The sequence below is a fragment of the Neofelis nebulosa genome, chromosome 10 (assembly GCF_028018385.1).
Source record: "Neofelis nebulosa isolate mNeoNeb1 chromosome 10, mNeoNeb1.pri, whole genome shotgun sequence".
Taxonomy (NCBI): Eukaryota; Metazoa; Chordata; class Mammalia; order Carnivora; family Felidae; genus Neofelis; species Neofelis nebulosa.
In genome coordinates, this window is record NC_080791.1 from 29,341,235 (window position 1) to 29,367,767 (window position 26,533).

Consider the following 26,533-nt stretch of genomic DNA (forward strand, 5'->3'; position numbering starts at 1 on the left):
AACAGTGAGACAGATGATAGAGTTCACTTTTGAAAATGTATTGTACAGTGCGAGACCCTCCTTTGCCCTACACTGATCCACTGAGAAGATGTATGCCATTGACTGGAACTCAGGGAGTTTAATGGGAAATGGTGGGGCAGGGGGTTGAAGGCATGGTTTCCAGAAACTCTGCTGAATTCACTACACACATCAAAAGAGTTAAAGTTGTTATCTTAGGCATTTTGGTGAAAGGAGGATATGCTAGCAAAGGAATAATTAAAGCTTTCCCAGAATTTAGTCTGCCCTTGCCTTACCAGGACATTCACAATCGGTAGCTGGTATTTTCTTTCCCCTCACCTAATCCCCAACTTTGTCCTTTCAAGGGAGCCCTATTACAGATACCTAGCATTTTGTTTAGCCCAGCCATTTTCGGCTTCTGTCCCAACGTCATTAAACCCTGCACAAAAACCCTACACTGGTCAAATCCATCTGATTCCATAATCACTTAAAACGTGTTGTAAACAATGAGACCTCAGATGTTGGGATTGTCCAGCTGCCATGGCTAGAAGTGGGGTTAGAGATGCTGGTTTGGACTGCTCTTTTATCCTGCTGACATGCAAGGGTCACAGGCACTTCTTCAGATGAACTTTTAAGTCTAGGCTTCATGTTCCAATGATTGCCAGTCGTATCTGGACTGTTAGCATAACACAGGCAAAACAGGCTGAGCTTCTGCTTGCTGAGACAGCATGGGGCTGGCAATGTCCCTGGAGTCCTTTCTCTCTCATCCCTATTGAGGAGATCCAGACATCCCTTAGGCACTGGGCAAGACACAGCACAGGTCCCTTGGGATGAGCTTTAGCTCTCCCTCCATGTCAGTCAATCTAAGCAATTCCCCAACTGCCTCTGGAAGGAGGGGTGGCAGAGCAGGGCAACCCATTCTGGAAGAGGATCTGCTCTCATGTGACAGGCAAAGCCAGAACTTTGGACAGCTACAGGCAAGAGGAACAGCCCATTTAATGTGCTCTGATTCTCTCCTGTAAAGATGAGGAAATTATCTGCTTGCCTCGAATATCTTCATTAAAAATGCATTTAAGCTGTGAAGCTCTACGAAGGAGAGACCTGTAATACATGAAAGATTAGCCCCAGATTGCTGATTGGGCTATTTTACATCATTATGGTAATTAAGCTAGCAAGGCTGTTGTGCTGACTTCGACACTTTCTTCCATTTGCCTTTGTCTCCAATTCAAGGTATTTCCCCCCCTCTCTTTCCATCTCCAGCCTTCTTCCTTTCTTCCCCTCCCATCCTGCCCCACCAAACATCTCCTCAGAACCTTGGCTGGTCCTGTCTCATGCATATGCATCTGACTTCAGTCTGATCCCACCTCCCATGGCTTCTCTGCCAACTCTGTCTTGACTGTGCAGAGAAAAGGGAAAAAATTAGTGGCAATTACAAGGTGTGAGTGGATATCCCAGCTTTCTATCTGATGGCCAGTGAAACCAAATACAAATGGACCATAATCAGCCAATTATTAAAATGTGGTGTAAACACACGGAGATTTGTCTCTTATTCACCTTTCCTTGCCTACTTTCTCTCCTCAGGCCAGCAAGCCTGGCTCAGGATATATTACAGACCCCATGATGGTATTTTGTGTAACTCCCTGGGATTCCACTAGAGCTAACTCTACACAGATGATGTGCAGAGCAGCCTTCTCCTGGGTGGGAGATCAAGAGAGCCTGCTCAAAGCTGCACAGCTGCTGAGGACCCTCAGCCTTCTAGGACCTCAGGGATCACTCGCAGCCCCGCCCCTGCTGCATCACTGGTACTCATACATTTCCCTGATGGATGAAGCAGTTTCATATCTCTTCCTACCACTTGTATCACTCCCTATCACACCGCAAAGGACTCCAACTCCCAGCACCAGTTGGCCCTCAGGGATACCAGGCAGATCTGGAACATTCCCCTGGGGAAATAGGAGTCTCTCGGGTGATGAATAGATTACAAGGAGAAACATGAGAGAAAGGTTTTCCCTTTGCTGCAGATGACAAGACAGCAGGTATGTGGATGTGTGCACTCTGCCTTGCAAAAGCAGGTCCCATGGCTCAGTCAGCCTGCCCCTCATTTCCTGGTGACCTAAGTCCCAGATCCCAGAGAGCTGAATAAAGCAGACAAAATCCGGAAACAAGACCTTCACTTTCCCTAGTGGTACTTGTGCTACACAGCTGAGATTTTTAATAATATAAAAGTACCATATGTCTGTGTTCCCACCCAGGTGAAGGCCTTGCCTTTGAACAGTCCAGGTGTGCCCTGAGTAGGTGGTTGAGCATGGAGATGTGAGGTCACCTCTTTGTCATTAAGTAGACTGGTTTCTACCCTGCTTGTCTCAAAGCTCTTAGCTGTGGGACCTTCTATAGCTCACTTCACTTCTCCAGGTTTCAATTGCCTCATTTGTAAATGAAGACCCTAATAGCATCCACCTCATGAAGTTGAAAGGATTAAGTGAAATAATGCATGCCAAGTGCACTTAATGAATATTCATTATTATTATACTACAATGTATGTAGATTGTCCATTTTCAATCTCTGAATGTATTTCTTCATAGATTATATGCCTTGCCAGTAATCTCAAGAGAATGCTAGATCCTATTCTTAGGATTTGAATGGGCTCCCACCTCTGCCAGGTCATTCTACCCTGCTTCTCTGGTTTGCTTGCTCCTTTGCAAACTCTGTGTCTACACCATTTACACCTAGGTTCCTCAAACCTTCTCACCTCTGCACATCCTGCCATCCCTCCTGGCCATTAAAATCTCACTTCATAAACTATTGAGAGCACAGAAGCACTCACACAGAGACCAACTTTTCTTACTGTCAGTATATTTAGGAAACTACAACCACCTGTCCACACACTCTTCCTCCCACTTGATAAATGAGAAGACACGTCTCAGCCACTCTCAGGGGCCAACACATTTCCCTGTGCCATAGGTTCCTGCTGCCTGACTGCTCAAGAGCTTCACAACTGTGGGCATGACTTCTCTGCATTATCAAAGATGCTTTTCTCTTGGTCATTCCCATCAACACGGAAACATTATCTGGAACATCTCCCTTTATAAAGAACCAACAAAACAAGCAGAAGCTTTTCCTTTAACTTGCATCTCTCTCCATTACCACCTCACTCCTTTGTTCGGCCATGCTGCAACACATCACACTCTGTGTCTCCACTTACTCTCAGTGCATTTTCTCTTGAACACACCCCTTTGGGCTTTCATGTCGACCACTCCACTGAAACAGCTCTTCAAGATCACCAAATACCTCCATACTTTTGGAAGCATTTGTTTCGTGATGAGCTGGCATTCCACACAGATGACCACTGTCTTTTAAAAACAACAACAACAACAACAACAACAACAACATACCACATGTTTCCTGTGACACACACTCTCTTCTACCTCCCTGACTATCCTACTCTGGGTCCTTCACTGCCCACCCCCCCTCTGTTGGACAACTAAACTTTGAAGAGTTAGGTTCTTCTCTGCCTACATCTTTCCCTCATTGATCTTGTCAGCAAAAAATCAGAGTGCTGAAGATCCCCCAATTTAATTCCTTCCCTCAATGATCTTGTCAGTAAAAATTTGAAGTGTTGGAGACTCCCCAATTTAATTCTCAGTCATGAGTGTGTACCACTTACTGGACCTTCCCATATGAATGTCTAATACGAATCACTACTTCTATCTAAAATCTTGCTTTCTGCACCATCACCCACCCTTCTCCAAAATTACCTAGTCCTTCTCTGGCTTGTGCTCACCAAACACAATGTCCGTTCATGTAATTGTTCTAGATAAAAACCTAATCATCGCCTTGATTTCTCTCTTGCCTTTTTTTCACACCCAATGCACCAGCTGTCACTGTCCACTCCAGCTCCAACATATATCTAGAATCTCCCCCATCTGTCTCCATCCCTTGTTGTTCTCTCAGGCCAAGTCAACCTCACTTCTCACTTGGGCACTATAATCTGTAATTGACCTCACTGCTCTCACTAACCTCTGTGCATACAATCCCTATTCAGCTGCAACCTTTCTAATCAGAAAACCAGAGAGCACTTGCCTTCAAAAAGTCTCCCAGTGGCTTTAAACATCAATCATGAAAAAGAGAGAGAGCACCCTTCTATGTTTACCAAGCTTCCCTCTCATTCCACTTTACCCTGTTCACTGTGCTCCCCTCACGTTGGCCTTCAGTCAACTCCACCCACCAGAAGCCAGTGCACTTTCTCTTCCCTACGTCTGGAAGTTTCTCCCCATAGATATTTGCTTAGGAAGATATTTTTGTCTTCTAGGTCTTAGATCAGAGAGGGAATAATCTGATATATAATCCAAAGTCACAATTCAACTTACCTCCATGAGCCTCTATCCCATTGTGGTTTTTTTTCCCATTCTTCACTGCCCTTAGCATTATTTGATGCTACATTTTAAATTATGCATTTACTTGGTTATTATCTGTCTCCCCTTATTACACAATGAGCCTCATGACAGTAGTCACCTGCCTATTCAGTATCCATATCCCCAGAACTATTAAAAGTATCTGGTGTGTGGTCTAATTTAAAACATATTGATTTCTTAAATGAATGAATGGATTACTTTGAGTCCAACTTTATGACTGTAGATGGGCCTCTAGATACACAGTAATCTAGGCTGCCCAAACATCAACTCTGCCTACCCGAAATATTTCAGAACCAACTCCTTCATCTCTCCACATGATCAGCGTGTATTCAAACCTCACCCTGTCCATTTGACAGGTGTCATTGGACAAGTTTTTAAAGCCATCCGTGTCTCTGTTTTCTCAACAGTAAATAATACCTACTTTGAAAAACTACTGGGAGAGTTGATGAAATAAAGAATCTAAAGTGACCAGGCCTGACACATGATAGGCTCTCAATAAATGGCAATTCCTTTCTTCTTTCCACAGTGTAGATGATTTCAGCTTGCCATCTGAAAAGGGGTTGTTAAAAAACAACTCTAATTAAACAAATTTACACCAATGCACAAATGCCTCTTAGCCCTTTAGTCATCCCAGAGGAAGCTTATTAACCTAAATGCATTACTAATAGGTAGGACTTCAATTAGTTTAATAGAGTGAAGGGTGGGGGGAGTTCAGACAGAGAAGGGAATATATCTCTGGGCTAGGTTGCTAGGCCAAAACAAAGGAATGCATCTATGGGCCAGTGGGGTTGCCTCACATTAATTGTTCTTGTTCTTCTTGCTGTTTAGGTTATTTTTCCCCCTCTCTGTCCATATCTGATGCCGCCACCTTCTGAAGCACACAGGTTTTTGGTTTGTTTGTTTTTATTTTATTTTTAGGATTTTTTTTCATTCTCTCTCAGAAGGTAGTTTCCACAAATATCCAGGTGTAGAGGTGTAGTGACTGTGAGCAGAAGCTCCCCAGACTATTAAATCTCATGTGTCTCTGGGAACAGTATGTGTGGATCTAGTTTATAGACAGGTAATCAGATGCACAGGTGCTCTTTCATGTGTCTTTGTACATACTTAAATATGCTTGCTTGTCTGTCACACAGTTAGCCAACCATCTGAAATTTCAATACAAGACAAGCTCTTTTTGGCCTGGAAACTATGAGAAATGCATTTGAAAGAACTGGTTTTGATGGCAATTGTCATTAACAACTTTATTTTCAAACACATTTCACAGTGCATTTCATGCCAGGGAGGCTTTCTTATCTTCTGAATTTCCAGTCTGCCAGGATGAGTGGAACAGTGACAGTTTCCTTTGAACACAGTTAGTGAAAGGGCCCCCAGTCAATGGCAATGGCAAAGTCAGGGGGAGAATGCAAAAGGCATCTGTGTTTGCTTTTATAGACACGTCCCACAGCCATGTGATCTGTCTTTTTCCCTTTCTGCTCGTGCCAAGATTACTCCAGACAGCAGAAAAAGCCTAGTTCATAAAGCATGACCAGAGCACTTCCCCAAATGGCCTCAGTGTTTTAATGATCAACTGTCCACTTGTCTGTTAAGAAGATATTTCTCTCAACTTATCTCTTACTGCATTATTTCCACAGAATTTCTCTTTTATACCCATGATTCTTATAAGTCATGGTAATACATAAGAAAATATGTAGCTATAAGGAAGGTGGTATTTGTTGTTCCTTTTTTCTGATACGAGGTAGGGTCGAACAAGGTTCGCTTGTGTGAACACATACAAAGAGGCTTGTCCGAATACATTTAGCGACTATAAATAGCCTGTACTAGGAATCACCACTCTCGAAGTCAGAGCTCCTGAAAGTGAAGGCAAAAAGAAAGAACAACTAAGAAAAGAAAAAAAAAGTAATAGGACAGTAAGTCTCTAAATATCGACCCATTCAGCATCAGATTCTTCCTAACACTTTGTAACTTAATTTAAGATTAAAAAAGATTTCTTGTTACACATTTTTTTTTCTTTTTTCATGACTGGTAAATTAATTTTGAAAGTTCTATGACCCATCAAGAGAATGAGAAGATAAGCCACCGACTAACAGAAAACATTTGCAAAAGACACATCTGACAAAGGGTTGCTTTCCAAAATCTACAGAGAACTCTTAAAACTCAACAATAAAAAAAATGAACAACCCAATTAAAAAAAATGGGCAAAGGTTCATACATCTCACCAAACAGGATATAGAGATGGCAATTAAGACTATGAAAAGATGCTCAACACCACCACTCCTTGGTAGGAACTTGCAAATGAGGACAATGAGATAGCACTGCACACCTATCAGAATGGCTAAAGTCCAGAACATTGAAAACACCAAATGCTAACGAGGAGCTGGGACAACAGGAACCATTACTCATTGCTGGTGGAAATACAGAATGATACAGCCGCTCTGGAAGATAGTTTGGCTCTCTTACAAACTAAGCTTACTCTTACTAAATGATTCAGTAATCACACTCCTTGCGATTTACCCAAATGAACTGAAAAATTACGTTCACACAAAAACGTGCCCATAAATATTTACAGCAATTTTATCCATAATTGCCAAAACTTGGAAGCAATAAAATGTTCTTTGGTAAGTGAATGGGTAAATAAACTGATACATCCACAAAATGGAATATTATTCAGTGCTAAAAAGAAATGAGTATGAAGCTTCATCTGAAAAGGCTATGTGGTGTACAATTTCAGCTAGAACACATTCAGGGAAAGGAAAGTTATGGAGACAGTAAAAAGATCAGTGGTTGCTAGGGGCTAAGTGGAAGGGAGGGATGAACAGGTGGAGCACAGAGGATTTTTAGGGCAATGAAACTATTTGATATGATACCATAATGGTGGATACATGTCATTAAGCATTTGTTAAAACCCATGGACTGTAGAACACACAGAGCGAACCCTAGTATAAACTCTGAGCTTTGGTTGATAATGATGTGTCGATGTTGATTGATAGATTACAGCAAATGAACTGCACTAATGCATAATATTAATTGTGGAGAAGGCTATGTGTAGGGAAAGAGGGAAAATTCAGAAACTCTCTGTACTTCACACATAATTTTTCTATGAACCTAAAGCTGCTCTAAAATTAGAATCTACTCATTCACGAAACAAGTTCAAGGAACAAGAAAATAAAATCATTCTATTGTTTACCAATAGAGGGAAAAATATTTTTTCTAGTGTTTGCTAGTTTTGTCCTATGCTATATACAAATGGCAAACTTTTGAACATCACATCTTAGCTGAAAAAAAAACTCGGTTTTGCCCCAAAGAAAGCCAATGCTTACTTTGAAGTTATCTAGAACATCGGCTATTTATTATTTAGAAATCATAGAAAGCTCAGTAAATTTCCTAATAAATGAAGTAGGCAGGCAGCAGAGGGCAGGGAACTAGATTTAAGTGGATGACCATGTGCTGTACAGTAGGCCAGACAATGAACGGAGCAGGTGGCCTCGTGGTCTCCAGAAAGGGTACCCTCTGAAGACTACCCTTCTTTGAGACAGAAATAAAAAGAGAGAGAGAGAGAGAGAGGCACAGGTGCTTAAATAACTTTTCCAACAGCATGGTGAAGAACTGAAATAATTGACATTAAAAACCCAGATGATTCCAACTTTAAAATTCACCTAATTTTATCAGAAGGTTTTAGTTAGGATACTATTTGTTCCAGTATTAGAAGAATTAGGTCAAGCTATGTCTATTCCTGCTAACCTAAGTATAATTTGGCATTTCTGGAGGGGACACATTAGCTCCAGGTGATTATAGTGAACTAACTCAAATGGGAATTTGATTTAAAAATAATAGCAGCTTGAGAGTGCCTGGTTGGCTCAGTCGGAAAAGCATGCAACTCTTGATCTCAGAGGTGTGAGTTTGTGCCCCACATTGGGTGTAGAGATTACTTAAAATAAGTAAATAAACTTTAAAAAATAAAAAAAAAAATAAGAGCAGCTTGGAAATATTGGGTAATTGTCATGTGCTAAATGCCTCAAATGGACGAAGCTGTTTAATCCTTATGGAGGTGGATAATATTTCTAACTCAATTTGGCAGGTGAGGAAATGGAATCAAAGAAAGGATAACTTACTGGAGGCTCTCTCTCTCTAGTAAGGCTCAGAAATAATACAGTAAAGCTCAGCGGCAGGGGGTGGACATGCGAGAAATGGTAGCTGTTGTTATGGATAAACGAATGAGTAAACATTACTGAATGTGTCAGTAAATGAATGATGGGAAAGCAGGACAGGCCCAGAAAAACAAAAACAAAAACACAAGCCTTGAAACTTATAAAATAGCTACAGTGCACATATAGTATTTGAGAAAGGCCTCTGATCTCCCACCAGATAGTATTTGAGAAAGGACTCATCTCCTGAGGAGAAGCAAAAAGATCAAAGATCTAAAGGCATAGGGCCGTTTCTCTAAACCTGGCGTCTGTTGTTGGCCAACATCAACAGCCTTACACCTCAGATCTGGTGCTACCCTTTATGTCTGTCTGGCCAAAACCTCCCTGGTCTATAGTTAGAGTTCACAAATTATACTTTTCTCATGTCTTTCTCATAAATGGTCTGCATTTCAAGTCCCTGGCTATCTACCTCTGTTAATATTAACTGTATATTAATAATATATCTTTAATGTTAATTATAATGTTAGTTGTGTATTGTCAAACCAGATTTCAGTCCAGAGGAAATATCGGTAGATATTTCTACAGTAGAGAAATTAAAATACTCCCATTAACATTTACAGCAGCTCAATGACACTGGAGATAGCTGGCTGTGCAAAAATTCTGGTCTGCAATAGCAGAACAGAACCTGTATTGGATCACTTTTTTTTCCCCAGTCTGTATTATTTCCATATGCATATTGCGCATGCACTGCTCCTCCTCTCTATTCATCAATTTAGCCTCTGTAATGTTTTTTCATCAATTGCCCATAAGGTTATTGCACATCTGGTGTTCCTTCCAATTACTATAGAGATCAAACCTGAACTATGCCAACTTCTCTGAGCTTTTAGACTTCCCCAAATGGTAAGTATGTGATTTGTAATTTCATCTCAACATTCAGAAAGCTGTGTTGGACTGTACCTTCTAATTAAATGGAGTACCCCCACTTTGACATGTAAGATTGGGACAGGGACAGCGTGTGAAGTACCTATTTGTGCCTTGATTTGATTAACCAGTTCACAGTGTGAGCTTTTCTCTGCACGTGTACACTCTATCCCTGGTGTGTTGGTTCACCAAGATCCCTTCTGCAATTCTCACTTTATCATCAGACCCTTTATTTGTGCTCTTCCCTCAAAGAATACCAGAATCCGAAATCATAATGCCCAATTACAGACAACCCCAGGAGGTGCTGGCTTGTAGATGGAACCCAGAGAGATTTCTAAGAAGATTCATTTGTGGAGCATAACCCATGAAAAGCAGAAGGTAGGGGGTTACCATTCTCTAATGAATTCTGTCTCTCTACTTTTTCCCTTAAATTGTACATGTGTCTTACCTTTCTAAGGACAAGAAACATACATGGGTGTTATCTCCTAAGTGAAAAATGGAAATATGTTTTAATTTAAAACTACAAGGGAATGCTTCTCTTTACACCCAGCAATCCTGATATTCAGCAGTATTGGTGAGAGAAAATGCAGAGAAAGCATAACTAAATTCAATAGTTTTGATGCCATAGGATATATTTAAAATATGTCTGTGTGAGACAAGGTCTCTTTAAGTTCAGAATCAAATTTTTTTCACCTGCATTTTTTTTATAACTGAGCTACAGTCATAGACTCAGATAATGAAGGCTTAATTTTGCTCACTGACTCGTATATCCCAGTATCATAAACCTGTCTCACTACATGTACATGAAAGCAATTGGGCAAATCACAGCAATTACACTTGGCATTAAAAAAAAAAGATTCACACAAAATACAAGAGAAAATTTCAAAAGCATAAGGTTAATATACCTCACTATCACCCAATGAACAGAGGTCCAAACTCCAAACAACAAATTGGCGTTTAAATGCTCATTTAGCAGACAATGGAAGGCAGTGATTCAACACCCTTGGAAGAAACCAGATAGAAATGATTTTCAGTCAAAGGGGAATAATCTACATTCATAAGCCCACAGGTGATGAGGCACTCTCCACCACAGCTCCATCACAGGCAGATGAGAACTGCTATTTTCAGCCACATTAATGCAGCTGTGTCAGTTTGTAGGTGAATCAGTCCTGCTTCATCAGACACATCAACAGCCAGAATCGGAACTGCCATTTTCCCTCTACTTAGACATATTTTCTTAATTGCCATCTTTAAATAGACACTGTTCCTCCTGCCTCTCCAAAATCATCCATCATAACTGGTAATAGGGCCAGAAATGACCACTGCAGTCATTTTCTCTTGACCCTCTCTCCTGACTCCCTCTCCCTACTATGCAACCTCCCCCGCATAACTGCTGCCTTTCCGCATTCCTCCCTTCAAGTTTTAAACACTTCAAAGTTAGGCTGTCAAATTGGTGTAGGCCCCAAAAACCCTGTACAAACCTTGTGGCAATGGAGACCTTTATTGCCATGTGAAGAGTTTTCTTTTTCATCTTGTCCTACAAAATAATGCACATTAAATAGCAATTGTTTTGTCTTCCCAAGTGTACCTCCTGTCTGCCCTCTTCATTTCACTTTATTGCTTCTGCCATCTCTTGGTCTTCAGTACCCTCTTACTCTCCATTCACGGGGAAAGAGGCATGCCCCAAGTCCTTCCCACCGTGCTTACCTCTCCTATTGGGTCTTTACAGCAGGCAGCTCTCTCAAAGAGTGACCATGAAACTGGTGGTCCTGTTGAACCACAGCCTCTTCAGCAATGCTTTAAGTAGCTAAAGAATCCCTAGTCACATGCCCTAACTCTACAACCCGCAGCCTCATCAAAAGGCAATTAGGCATCTAATTGCATGTTCATTCCCAACCTCTCTCTTTGCTTGTGATGGAAAAAAAAAAATATTACTTAAATTTCCAGGAAAAAAAAAGAGTCCAAAATAAAGGAAGAGAGAAGATCAAACCAACATTCTTTAAAGGTGGAAGCCCAAACTTCAAACCACAAATCGAAGAGACTAGGGCTATGGTAAAGTTTAATGTGTGATTTCTGTCTGACTTCTTTATCCCAACCAAAGGATAGATACCCTTTATTTGTGGACAATTATTTAGCCCATACACTCCATGGGTAGGCTTCAGACAGTATTTGTTAGCCTCCGAAATGGTATGCAGCTTACACTCACATACACACACACATCTAAACACACAAAACCATATATATATAACCATATATCATAACCATATATAGATTTAGGTATTTAAGGACAATTCTATAAATGTAATTAGGAGGAACCATACTTTAGAGAAGGGTCTAATCATAAAAATAAATGAAGCATGTAAAAGCAAAAAATACCCATTTATCCCAGCATGTTCAACAATTTAGAAAAAAAAGAGTTGGTAACTCTTAACTCTTACTGGTATCCTGCTTCCAAATAAATTTTAAGGAAAGTTTGTTTGATTTAATGAATTGCTATTTTACAATTGCAGGTCACTAATTCCCAGCTCATAGCTCTATTTTTCTGGGAAGTTCTCTGATGCTGGATTATATTGCACTCAATAAAGAAAGGGTTTTCTTCATAAAGGGGCAAAGGAAGAGAGCATATTGAGAGTCACAGTGGATAGATCCAAAATGACTTCAGGGTCCTTGGGATTCAACTTTAACCTTTTCCTTCCAGAGAAGACACACTTAAGAAACATTCTGAAATCTGATCTGAAACCCTAAATCCAATTGGAATTCTTAGTGAACTCTTAAATCCAACTTGAGAGCTAACCATAACCTGTTGTATTAGTTTCTCAAGGCTGCTGTAAGAAAGCTCCATAAACTGAGGGGGGTGGGGGCTGGAGGGGGGTGCTAAAACAAAAGAAGTTGATCAGCTCACATTTCTGAAGACTATAGGTCCACAACTGAGGTGTTGGCAGGATCCTGCTCCCTCCTAAAACATCAAAGGTCCTTCTTTGCCTTTTCCAGCTTCTGGTAGCCCCAATCCTTCTCTGATTTGTGGCAGCAAACCTCCAGTGTATTTCTCCAGCTTCATACAGCTGACTTCCCTCTGTGTATGTGTCCAAATTTCTCTCTTCTATGAGGGCATCAGTCATTTTGGATGAGGATGCACCCTAATGAAAGCATCTCAACTTGCTTATGTCTACAAAGACCCTATATCCAAATGAGGTAACACTGATAAGTACCAGTGGCTAGGACTTCAGCATATTTTGTTTTGAGGGGGAACACAATTCAACCCATGACAGTGTATTAGCTTGAAATTTTACCAGTGCAATGACATTGGTATTAAAAAGACAAATCTAGGGGCACCTGGGTGGCTCAATTGGCTAAGCATCCAACTTCAGCTCAGGTCATGATCTCTCAGTTCATGAGTTCAAGCCCTGCATCAGGCTTTGTGCTGACAGCTGAGAGCCTAGAGCCTGCTTTGGATTCTGTATCTCCCTCTCTCTCTCTTTTCCTTCCCTGCTTGCACTCTGTCTCTCTCTCTCAAAAATAAATAAAGATTAAAAAAAATTAAAAAGACAATCTGGAACTGGAAATGAGTAGCAGTGACTTCTGCCATTACACGAAGAGGTCAATTAGTCATTTCAGGCAGAGTCCCCTGGATGGAAGCACTCAGAAATGGAGCAACCAAGTGGTGACCACCTTTCCAGAGCCAGGACCTCCACTCTGCAGAATCATAAAATTAATTTAATCAGCTCAACCAAAGGTGATCAAGTTTTGAAAGATGGATTCATGCCCACCTAACTGACAGAAGACTGATTTATGAACTAGCACGACAGTATATCCATTACCACTTACTCACAAATCTCCCCCCTGGTCTGAGAAATGGGGAGTTCATGCACAGTGGCCAGGCCCTTCTCCTGGGCAAATATACTGGAAAGAACAAATTACAGAGGAGAAAACTACTGGTTAAGTGTGGGCTTAGTACAAAAGGAAGTTGTAATATCCCTAAAGAATATAATTAAATTACAAAGCATCAAAAGTTGCTCTTCTCCATTTCAGAAGCATTATAATTAAGAAATGGAGCACAGCGTACACAAGAAGTACTTAATAATGCCCACTGAATAGGTTAAAGTTCTGAGATCAGTAATCTAGAACTGAAGTTTATTTCTCCCTAGACAATATCAGGACCCTGGGGACAGGTTCCTGTTCTGAGTTTACTTTTTTTAGATTTCAAGCAGCACTTTCTATTTGCATTTGCGTTATAGCTGTATGTTTATACATCTCTGCTCCCTGAAAGATTATAAACACCCTGCCCCTCCACCATGAGATACCATGTGTTACTTTCATTTTTCAATCCCCAGACCCTAAAAGAGGCCCAGACACACAGAAAATATTTGTTGTCATCTTGCCTTTGATGGCCACGTGCAACTCAAATGCAATATGTCAACATTCAAGTGAATCATTGTACCCCTTACACCACCTCCTTCTCTGTGTTCACTATTTGATGGGGACATCACTCATAGACTAAAATATTGATCCTTAAAAAACCCAAAACATTATCTTTTATCTCTCTTCTTTTCTATCACCTATGAAAAATCAGGTAGGTTTTGACCTGCACCATCTATATAAAAACGTCCTTCCTTTTGTTCCATATTCTCTGCCATACTTGGTTGAGAAGTGGAAGCTTGAAGGAATTCATTCTGCACAATTGTGTCCTAACATGCTCACACATGAGTCTATATGCTGGCTCCTAAACCAGTGGTAAGTTGTGTATTTCAAAATGCAAAATTAACCAGCGAGAACGCTAGCCACCTATATTTTTTCAATAGGGAACTTAGGGAGACATATCTAAAAGGCTTACTGCCTGTATCCATGGTGCCTAATCCACAGATAAATATTATGTTGGCCTTTCCCAAATAATGAAACTACACAAAGGAAAACACTGTATAGAATCTCATCAGTGTTCGAAGAACTAAAGGCTCTGCTTGCTCAGCATTATCTATTAGGTTAGATTGAGTGTTCTGCCAAAAATTATTTGTCCAGTATGAGCAGGCTTCAGCAGTACTGTGTGACTTCTGTCCCCTTAGGATTCTCTGAAAAATAACGTATCTGTTTTAAGACTGAAGTTCAAAATGTATATGATGTGTGGATATGAGATTTTAATGGCAGTAATTAAGATGTTATAACTTTTAGGGGAACCTCTGGTGTTATTTCATCTATTTAAGGATAAATTTAGCCTTGTTGGATTATGACAGTTCAAGTCAAGACTTTCACGAATATTACACTAGCAGGAATCCTTTTTTCATCTTTTGGCCACCAATACATTATCTGCTAATATTTGTTCTCTATTAATACATACATCAAAAGACAGATAGAGTCAACCACAGAGAGCTGAAAGCAGAAATGTTCATGACTTGAAATTTATTTAAGCCCTAGCAGGAAAATCAATGAGTAAGGGAATTCTAGACCATAGTGAAGAACAGAGTGGTGCATATGGGTGTGTACTGGGGTGGGGGTGGGGAGTCACTGGAACTTATATTTAAGGCAGAAGTGGATTCAATGTAATTTTATAATTTATGTGATGACAACAGCTGTGGACTACATATCATACATACAAATACAAAAGGAGCCAAAGAAAATGCAGTTAATGAAGGTTCCTGGGATGGAGAAAGGAAGGGCAAGTTTTTAAAACAGTAATTGTGAAATCCTAGCAATGCAAGAGCCTTTCTGAGTCCTTCCATTTCCTTTATTTATATATTTATCCATGATTACATGGACCAACCTCACTCTTCATCTAACAAATAATTATCAAGAACCTAAAATCCGTGTCTGTGTCACACTCTAGGCATACAAGGAGGAGTCATTATTGTCTAACAGGGACTTACAGTACCACAGGACATCAAGAAATATATGTGAACATATGAGAGAAAGAAAGGTAGGTCACAGTGACAATGTAAATATGTGTAGGGGATGATAGTATATATATGTGCAAAGGGACAGTGGCCAGTTCTCTTTGGGGAGGAGGGAACAGGAAAGACTTCACAGAGAAAATGATACCTAAGAGAAGGCTTGAGGAAAAATAGGTATCCAACAGGCAGAAGAGACACAAAGGGCATGCCAGGGCAAAGGGAGGTGTGGATGATCCAACAGGGGCTACTGGTGTCCTTGTGACAACATGAACCTATTGTTCTGCCCCTTACTTGGGGCTGCTGTGAGGCTCCACCTCCTCTCCCTGGCATCTGAAGCTGGCACACCTCAAGTGCAGTGCAAAGCCACTGTCACATCACTGTGTTTTATCCTATCCTCGGGATTCTGGTGTTCTATGACATGTTTCTATTTCATATCTTGTTCCTTTACTTAACTGACTGCATATTGGCCACCTTCCCTACTAATTTGTATATTTGATGAGAGAAGGAGCTTTCTTGGTCATGTTCATGTCTATGTTTTCATGCCTGAAATATTCTGGCTAAATGGGAGGTCTCTAGGAATACTTACTGAATGACTAAACAAATATTTATTAGAAGCCTACTATGAGCCAGACACTGGGGATATGGTCCCTGCCCCAAGGTACTAACAGTCAAGAGGAGCAAGGCAGTTCATATGCAATCAAAATGCATAATTATCTTAAAGAGTAATAAGTTCAATAAAGAAAATAAATCTAACAGGACAGAATAAAGGGAATGGTGCTGGGGGGTAGAGAATATAAAGTTACATAGGGTAGTTAAGGAAAAAAAACTCTGAAAGAATATATGTATGCATGTTGTGTTGACATTTGTCCTGAATAAATGGCACAGACCCTGCTTACACGTAATTTATGGTATTACAGCAGAACCACCTGTCTACTGGCAATGCTGGAGACAGAACTAACAGTTGTGATAATGGACCAATAACTATATTATATAAGACTCTTGAAAGTATTATTAGCATAATTTTATTTCTGATTGCATAAAACACAATCACAATCTGCTATATTAAATTTATTTTCAGGCAGCAGATTTTGTAAAATTTATTTTTGCATTATGCAAGTACCACATGAATGCATTCCACTGCAAAAGATTCAGGCACCAGAGAAGTACACAGAGCAAGAGAGGAAATTTAGGGGTTAGAATCACTAATTGCATGACCTTCCTCTCCTGGGCCTTAGGAAGCTGCGTAACTGTGAAGAGATGCTGAAGAGATGACTCAGGCACCGGGACTCAGCAATCATCTTTCTAGCATCCTCTAAGAAGGGGGAAGAAGTGTAGTCAAGTATATGGTTAATTTGTGGCAGGAAGGGGATCCTTAAGTATTTATTCAAAGACATTACCAACCACATACCAACAGAGAAAAATGTTGAGAAATTTTTCTGAAACACACTATTCTGTGAACAGGAAACTGGTCTCTGGAGGAAACTGGGGCCATGAGCTGCTTAGCCTCCCAAACACCACATTTTCCTCAAGAGAAAATTCACAGAGCTATCCACTTGTGTTTTCCCATGGGGAAAGCATTTTCATCAACCTCATAGCCTTGCAAGCCCTGTTTGTCTCGTCAGAAAAAAAGAGATCTTGCAAAGTTACGATCAGAATCTTTGAATGGCCTTCGGAAATCAGGTGGGACACAGGTCTCAGCCCCACTCACTGCATGATATTTCATCTCAGCAGAACATAAGGGAGGAAGCACAGAGAAATGTGACTCACTAGGAATGCTGCAGCTGGAGCCAACACACTCTCAATGCTGAGCACCTGGCCCCAAGGACACATTCCTGACTCCCTCCCTAAGATGCCTCACTTGACCCTCCTGTATGTTACACACTTGACTGCAATATCTGCTTTTCTTAATTCTCCAGTGTGCTTGATTCAGAGTTGCTAGAGCTCTATAATAAGTTTGTGCAAGCTGCTAATGAAATACTTCTTACCACCCATCCCATATTAATTCCATGTGAAATTAGGGCAAGGCTACAGAGGAGTGCTCATACAGTTTCCCAGCTGACCCGCTGCACTGCTTTTGTTGACACTGATTATTTCATCTGAAATCCTCTCCCCATCGAACTTCCCTCCTCTCTCTCACCCTCTGAATACAATATGGATCAGATGCTACAAAATTGCTATTCTTAGGAGCAACAGATGTAAATACGGTTGCTTTTTCAATTATTTGGGAACCGATCCGATAGTTCCAAGACAGAAGCTAATTAAAATCTAATTGAAATAAAAATCATTTCCAATTCTGTTTCCCTTCGTCGACTGCCTGAGTAGAGGGTTTCTTGCTTTGTGGACAGAGCCTCCTTCGTCCTATTACCTCCTTCTTCTTTGTAAATAGCCATTCTTGATTCTATCACCAAGCATCTTAGCTGCTGGGAGGAAGCTTGTGAGGGGAGGAGGGAGACCCTGAGAACACTATAGGAGGCTGTTTACTGTGAAAATGGTCAGCTAGCAGAAGGAATGCAAATGGGAAAGGAACGGAAATGAGACTAGGGGTCACAGTGGGAATCGGACAATTTAAGATGAGATGGGAAGTCATGGGGTCTGGTGGAGAATTTGTGAGCTAGTGGTCTCGGGACAGTACACAGCTTGCACATATTGGCCTCCCCTGGGATCTCATGCAGGTATGCGGAGTAGTTACTGACATTTAAAGATCAGGATGTCTTAGGGGCACCTGGGTGCCTTAGTCGGTTTAGCATCATTGACTCTTGATTTTGGCTCAAGTCATAATGTCACGGTTCATGAGATCAAGCCTCATGTCAGGCTTCGTGCTGTCAGTGCAGAGCCTGCTTGGCATTCTCTCTCCTTCCTCTCTGCCCCTCCTCTGCTCATGCTCTCTCTCTCAAAATAAATAAATAAACTAAAAACAAAAAAATGAAGATCAGGGAATTTTTCTTAACCATTCTGATTTCTGCCTTCCTTTGAGATGCTGAAAGAATCTGTCAACCCTGTGCCTTCCTTCCCACATGGCAGCAGCAGCCTGGGGCTGAGAAGCAGCCACTCTGCCGTCAAGGTGGAAGGCAGGAATTCCCAAAATACCCCCACTGGGCCCCTTTTGCTTACTCTCATTAATGGTGCCACCACAGGAGTTTGAAATTTTTGCTAGTAAGTGGAAAACTCTTCACAGTCCAGAGATACAGTTTTACATTGGGCCTCATCTGGTGATGGAAGCATCTGGGACAGGGGTTTCATGTCCTAAACCTCATTTCCCTAATCTCTAAGAAAGATGTGATAAAATTTCTATCATGCAGTTGCTCAAAAGTATGAAATCTGTCTTTAAATGCTCAGTAAATTGTAAAATGGCATTCACATTTGTTTTTATAATTTTATCTTTTCTTTTCCTAAGAAACTATGATAATTCTTTTTTGAGGAAGACAGGAAATATAAAGAACATGGTAGGACTGGAGAAGACTGATTATAGAGGTACAAATGAGGTCAGAGGGAGACCAGAGCACAGCATCAGAAGGGAAGAAGGGGAAGGAGAAGCAGAGGAAGGGTGGGTGGAGGTACATCACAGAAGAAAAGCTCAGGGCCCAGGTGAAGTGAGGTGGTCTGGGCCTCCACAGTGAGCCCACAGATAGGCCCTCACCCTTCCCTGGTCATGTGGTCCCAGCCACGTTCTCCAACCTCCCTGCCACATACTCTTCATCTTTAAAGAAGGGGAAATAATACCTACTCTATAGTGCTGTTCGAAAATGAACAAAAAAGAAGAAGAATGCCTATAAAGTACCTAGCACAAGTAAGGGCTTCATAAGCATTAGCCATTAAATTAGCCATTAAAAAATGCTGCATGCAATTATCCCACACTTCACACTGTGTTAGGGGAAAGGCACTTGTGTTTTCCTCTGAGCCAAAATGCCACATTCTTGTCCATTTTTAAATATAATGCATAAGTTTGGAATTCACTTACTTAGCACCCACTGATCCCCTGGTCCTCTCCCAATGGTACCACTAATTATTCCCTATCTAGAGAGAACAGAAGGGGAAGGTCCTGTTCACTAAGAGAATAGATAGGACTTCCAGGTCCAGAGAGTGAAAATAAAATTGTGAACTCAAAGGGTCTGACAAGGATGGGGCTGGCTAGATAGACCACTCTTAACATGGCCTGTGTGAGGGAGCTGCCTGGCCCACAAGGGTTTCAATTGAAAATAAAGATTTCTTTGTGGGGTGACTTGGTGGCTTAGTTGATTGAGCATCAGACTCTTGATTTTGGCTCAGGTCATGATCCCAGGGTCATGGGATCAGGCCTGTGTCAGGCTCTGTGCTGAGCATGGAGCCTGCTTAAGATTCATTCTCTCTCTCTCTCTCTCTGTCTCTGTCTCTCTGTCTCTGTCTCTCTCTCTGTCTCTCTCTGTCTCTCTCTCTCTCTCTCCCTCTCTAACAAATATTAAAAACAAACAAACAAACAAAAAAAAGATTTCTTTGTAACTGTTTATTGAAAACATCCAAAAACTTCCCCGGGCTGGGAGAGGAGATTGGGTACATTAGGAAATAGAGTCCCTCAAAAGTACAATATACTTTAAGACAAGGAGGAGCAATTGACATTAACAATGGGTAAGTCTTTGTTTTATAAAATGAGCTTCAAAAGAGGACAAGATATTGTCTTGGTTAGAACCAGGCCAAACTCTCTGCAACCTATAGAAAGAGAATAACATTCAAATTACATCCTGCAGGGAAAGTTCCCATGAGACAGATGGATTCAGGAGCCATGGAAATGGGGCGAACACAGAAATGAAAGAACTAGCACTGCACTTTTTTATTCATGGGCCTGCTTCACTCCCTCAACCAGGGCCCCCCCCCCCCCCCCCGATGCAATGTGTTTCTCTGTTAATCCCATTTGCCACTTTTCCCCTTCATTTTCTTTCTCCAGTATTCTGGTGTAGTAACCCAGAGCTCCCATGAGGGGCCTGCTGCTGAGTCTCCCTCAAGTGATTTATTCCCCATTATTAATCCTTGCAAGAGGTCGCTGAGGATCACACTGATGAAATGATATCTGTATTAGCAGGCACTCAGGGAAGCTGTCACCACATTACTCTGCAGCTTTGACCACAGCTTTCCTTCTTTCCGGCAATATTCACAGTAGCTTAAGGGCTAAACAAACTTGGTTGAGGACCAAAGAACTGAAGTCATTTGCCTTTGTGCTATTATTAGCCACAGGGTTTAGGAAGGCAGTAGCCCCTTCATCCCTGAGGGGGAAACCCTGGTGATACTAGAATTTAAGAAAGATTTCTTCAGAGATTTAATGTTTGCCTGTCAGAGTTTTTCCACCTCTGGGAACTGTCTCCAACTCCTGGCCTTATAGATAGAAAAGATTCCTCCCACCAAACCCATTCAAGGGTTCCTGTCGATCTTGGTCACAGGTATCTATTTGCACACATGGCCAAGACCTCCTGCAAAAATGCAGACATGCTTAAAATTCAGTCCTCTCTTTTGATACATAAGACTTATATACACCCTAAAATATCGACTGATGTCAAGACATTGCACATTAGAAAAGTTCCATGACATGTTTATGTTCATCAGCCTAACGTGCTGGCTTTCAGGTACACAGATTCCCCAGCTCCCCATGCTCAGGTGGTTCTCGGCTTTCAAAAATGTCTTAATCAATCCATCTAAGATATTACATTTATTTGTAGAAATAAGTTGTAAAGGACCAAATCTACTCTTCTATGCTTCTGATACTGTAAAATGTGTTTCATAATTAGAGGGAATCATCAAACTCACCTGCAAATCTTTTCTTCCAAAATAAACAAATTCTACCATCAAGATTCTGATGCAATAGAACTATTATGGGGTAGTTCACAAAAAAATGATGCACACATAAATAGAATGAGGACCTCTTTTTAAGACTGACAGTATTTTAAATGCATGTGTGAATATGTGTGCATATAGAACACATGTATTCTTGACACTCAGAACAGAGCAGGGTCTATCCTTTAAAAGCCTGCCATCTACTAGGAGAAAAGACCAGTAAGTAGGGAAATGACAATATAGTGTCATAAATGAATGTTATCATGGAGATATATAAAGGGTGCTACAGGCACAGAGGTCATAAAAACTTTCCCTGGTGGACTTCTGTCTGCATTGGGTTTCACATAAGGAGTGATACAAGAAAAGGAACAAGGAATCACTCTAAAATGAATCAGTATTTGTGATCACACGGGTTCAGGAAAAGGGAGCATGGCGCATTTGAGGAGAGTAGAGTTGACTGGCAAGGAAGCAATGAGAAATGGCTTTGGAAAGTTCACCCAAAAAGCGGGCTAGATTTGCATTATGCAAACAATGGGAAGGGGAGCGGCCTAATCATATTCAAGTTTTAAGAAGATCCCTACAAAAATAGGACATATGTTAGAAAGATGAGAGATAAGACGAATTCAGGAATTTCTGTAATTAATCCAGATGAGCCATGATGATGATCTAGTATCTATAGAGTCTAGATCAAGTATTAACAAATGCTTTCTGTAAAGGGCTGGGTAGTAAGTATTTTAAGCTTTGCAGGATTCAGTCTCTAGGGCAAATATTCAACCCTTCTGTTGTAGCTGGAAAGCACGCATAGAAAATATGTACCAAGATCAAGAAAGGTTTTGATCCTATGAAACTGTGGTGAGTCAGATTTGGTTCCTGTGCTGTAGTGTGCCACCCTGGGTTTAGGCCAAGGGAATCATGCCTTATGGGTCACTATATACATGGGTCCTGTGTGGATCTATATAGATGACTAGTCGCTACCCATATTAAAAGATATGTAAGAAAACTACAGGAAATAAAAGGGAATTTTTTTTAAGTACACTATGGTTTTGGAAAGAAATTAAAAAGACTTTTTTAAGCACTTGGGTGGCTCAGTCAGTTAAGCATTTGACTCTTGATTTTGGCTCAGGTCATGATCTCACAGTTGTTAAGTTCAAGCCCCAAGTCAGGCTCTGAGATGAACGCGGAGCCTGCTTGGTATTCTATCTCTTCCTTTCTCTCTGCCTCTCTCTCTCTCCCTCTCTGTCAATAAGTAAACATTAAAAATAAAAAGAGATATACCTTCACAGACAACAAACACGTACTCACTTCCACATACCTCTCCAATTCCTTTGCTAGTGGTGAAGTAACAGAAGCTCTACAAAAATCATTGTTGAGAAACCACAAAGTGGGTCATTGTAACTTGAATCTAAAATCATTACTTGGCATGATTCCTGGTGGTTTTCTTTTAGTCATCAGTATTCATGCTAAATTCATTTGTAATTTTTTTCTCCTAATAAATTTAGTACTTGAGTTTCTGCAAGTAGAATAACCCTTCATTGTCACTATGTGCTTGGGCCACCTCAGTTATTTATCACTGATGAAGGCAAACTCCTTTTAACAACAGCTTAAGAAAAGCAAATATAGGAAAGAAAATATGGAGCAAAACATCACATTTCAACTTCAAATATCCTTTAAAAATGTGTAGAATGCTATATAGGGCAGTGTAACTGCACTGAAGATAAGCTACAAATAGACTTAGGTAGGGATTACCTTGCACATCCCCAAATGTTCTTTAGGTACCCAAGGACAAGGAGCTTCAGTAGGTGGATAATATTGATGTTCCCTAGTAGGGCTCTACATTCTCTCTCTAAGTTCTGACTCCCAGACTTCTGTCCATTCACATCCAAAAGAACCTTCTGGAAACCTCTTATATTCTACTCCATCTAGATTCCACTCTATGTCATTTGCAGACAAATTGAAAGCCCCCTCCTCCTTCCTTACTCTCCTTCCTCACCTCTCTCTCTCCCCTTCCTCCTCTCTGCCTTACTATTTTTTTCTAGACCTAGTGATGAATGTAGGTTCATATACCCTACTCCCTGTTTAGTCTTCCAGGTGATGAAGAGTTCTTTCACATGATTGGCTGCTATACAGCATGGGGGACTGGGCTGAACCAAGATATCTGGTTCAATATGGATGCTTAACTTTGACCTCTCCTGTATCATGCTTTAGAATAACGTTGTCATCATCACTCCTTCACAATATCATGGAAATTAAAAGTTAATTAAAGAAAAGGGCAGGCACATTTCCATTAAGCATCATAACACTTAAGGGAAAATTCATTTATAGTATATTTTTACTACTGTTGATCAGATTTTTCTTTGCAGGGTTTCACTGAGCTTCTTGGAAATAGTGCAAGATTTACAAGATTAATTTTTATAAGCGTGCAGGATTTACAGCCATGGGTTCCATTGTCTCAATGGACTAAGATGTGGCCCCACAAAAAAGTAACCAGCTGCAAAAGACAAATGCCCACACGTGGATGGTTCTCCAAGACTTTCTCATTTCAGCCTGAAAACACTAATATTAAAATGGTTCCTGAGTTCTACTAGTCAAATTAGCTGGCAGTAAGGAGATAAAGTCAAAAGTTTTTGGAAAAAATCCTTTTAGCTAGATAGTATAAAATATTTTTACTTCTCTCTCATAAAGACTTGCATGTTTGTAGACATTAGGAGGAAAACATCATTTAAAAAAAATCCCTCAAATACTCACAAAATAGAACAAGCCTAAGAAATGACTTTATAGCACCACACCATTTACACAAGGCCAAAAAAATGGTAACTTATACAATCTTAGGCTGACATGAGCCTTGGCATTGATCTAGTTCAATGGCATAGCATCTTCTCCTAACCTGTTAAATGGTCATGTAGTCATCAGGCAATAATTGATTGTTGAGAAGTTACCATGTGCCAGGTACTGGGATAAATGCCAGAGTTACAGAAGCAAGCCTCTCAAAGTTCCTTCTCCTCTATTTTCAAAATCTCTAGTGACAGAAAACTTAGCATGTATACTACTCTTACTTAAGACAGCTCTGTGTGTCTTAAGTATTTACTTAAGCTATTCATGTAGCTTCCATGCATTGATCCTAATTCTATCCCTTGAGATCCACATGGTATACTTTACCTAACTGTAGTATAAAGCCCAAGAAAATGGTATGTAGAACATATAAATTTGTTCCCCCAATGCTAGTAAAAGTATGAGATGATACCATTCTTCATGGGGCATAGGTATTGTGACCCATCTTGAAGAGTTTGGGCTGTCTCTCAGAACCCAAAGGAAAACCCTACAGAAGGTCATGGACCCATGGTGACAGAGGTGTATTGGTATTTTCTCATGGTCAAGCATAGGATACTTCTGAGCCAACAATCTGACTCCTCATTATTTTGTTAAATATTTTATTTATATATTATTAAAATATTTCTTTTGCTAGTCAAATATATATCCATTACATTAGAATAAGAAGAATATCTTCCTGTTAATATACATTAACAATGTTCTTGGAGTAAGATTCCAGAATTGTGCTAATTTTTACATTGTAATTAGCATTAAACAGCTAAAATAATCCAACTCACATTCCTTTACTTGGACCTAATAGAATATATGGATATATGGGGATAGAATTTATGGGGCCTCCTTTAGACAATACAAAATGTTGGTGTTAGTGATCTGTAATACTTAATTTTTCTTCTCTAGGCATCCATTGTTCTGGGTAAGCATCACTCTTAATCCTTAGAGGGAGACAGCAGAATGGAACAGGCAATTTCTTTTTTTTTTTTTTTTTTTTTTTTTTATTTATTTTTATTTTTATTTTTTTATTTTTTTTATTTTATTTTTTAATATATGAAATTTACTGTCAAATTGGTTTCCATACAACACCCAGTGCTCATCCCAAAAGGTGCCCTCCTCAATACCCATCACCCACCCTGCCCTCCTTCCCACCCCCCATCAACCCTCAGTTTGTTCTCAGTTTTTAACAGTCTCTTATGCTTTGGCTCTCTCCCACTCTAACCTCTTTTTTTTTTTTTCCTTCCCCTCCCCCATGGGTTTCTGTTACGTTTCTCAGGATCCACATAAGAGTGAAACCATATGGTATCTGTCTTTCTCTGTATGGCTTATTTCACTTAGCATCACACTCTCCAGTTCCATCCACGTTGCTACAAAAGGCCATATTTCATTTTTTCTCATTGCCACGTAGTATTCCATTGTGTATATAAACCACAATTTCTTTATCCATTCATCAATTGATGGACATTTAGGCTCTTTCCATAATTTGGCTATTGTTGAGAGTGCTGCTATAAACATTGGGGTACAAGTGCCCCTATGCATCAGTACTCCTGTATGCCTTGGATAAATTCCTAGCAGTGCTATTGCTGGGTCATAGGGTAGGTCTATTTTTAATTTTCTGAGGAACCTCCACACTGCTTTCCAGAGCGGCTGCACCAATTTGCATTCCCACCAACAGTGCAAGAGGGTTCCCGTTTCTCCACATCCTCTCCAGCATCTATAGTCTCCTGATTTCTTCATTTTGGCCACTCTGGCATGAGGTGGTATCTGAGTGTGGTTTTGATTTGTATTTCCCTGATAAGGAGCGACGTTGAACATCTTTTCATGTGCAGAACAGGCAATTTCTAATTTGGTCTCATAAACTCTTTTTCAGGAATCTTAGATATCACTACAAATACTGTTTTTTGGTCAGATATTTGAGCCTGAAATTAAACTTCTGAAGTATAGTCTTTGGAGGATTCTGTTTCTTTTCTTCTCTTCTTTTAGTATTGATTTTTCTCCTTTCATTTGTTGATGCTACTTCTTTTCTTGTTGCTGGGGATTTGTTAGAGTCACATCTGTACATGATTTCTTATTTATGTTTGTTTTGTACATAAGCACCAGATGCTTCAACTTGTAGCTCCCCAATCAGTCAGAAAGAGTTCTGTAGCAGTCAGGGATATCACTCAGCCAGAACCTGCACATCATCCCCCCACCCCGCCCCCAGTCTCAATGCAGGTTCATCAAGAAACAATTCACTGCCTGGCAGTGGTGTTGATCAAACACTCACTGTATTAGGAAGTAAAATGTAAAAGCATGCAGCACTAAATCACCATTACTTGGATCTGTCGGGATCAGGATGATTAAATTTCATAAGTTGACAGTAGGAAATTGGGAAAAAGTTTGTAAATATTCCCATGTGAGCTTATGTCTTTCAAGGGAAAACACTGGTTCCAGGTATTCCGTGAGAGCTCATACACATTTCTGTAACAAATGATATTGCTATTCTAAAGTATAATGCCACCTTTAAGGAATATCCTCCCTGTTGTAAACACAATTTATACAATTTTGCAAAGGTGACAGGTGG

The 26,533-nt window shown here is 40.4% G+C and overlaps 1 protein-coding gene across 12 annotated transcripts in view; it reads right to left on the minus strand.

The window, feature by feature from the left end:
* The window catches only part of OPCML (opioid binding protein/cell adhesion molecule like), a 1,069,156-nt gene that overhangs the window by 391,335 nt on the left and 651,288 nt on the right, over positions 1-26,533 (minus strand). For 5 of the 12 annotated variants that reach the window (XM_058687350.1, XM_058687348.1, XM_058687347.1 and 2 more), the window contains one exon: positions 13,298-13,372. The exons of the other annotated variants lie outside the window; for them this stretch is intronic. In XM_058687350.1, coding sequence (XP_058543333.1) covers positions 13,298-13,372 — 75 coding nt within the window. The remainder of the gene's footprint in view (positions 1-13,297; positions 13,373-26,533) is intronic. 12 annotated transcript variants of the gene reach the window in all.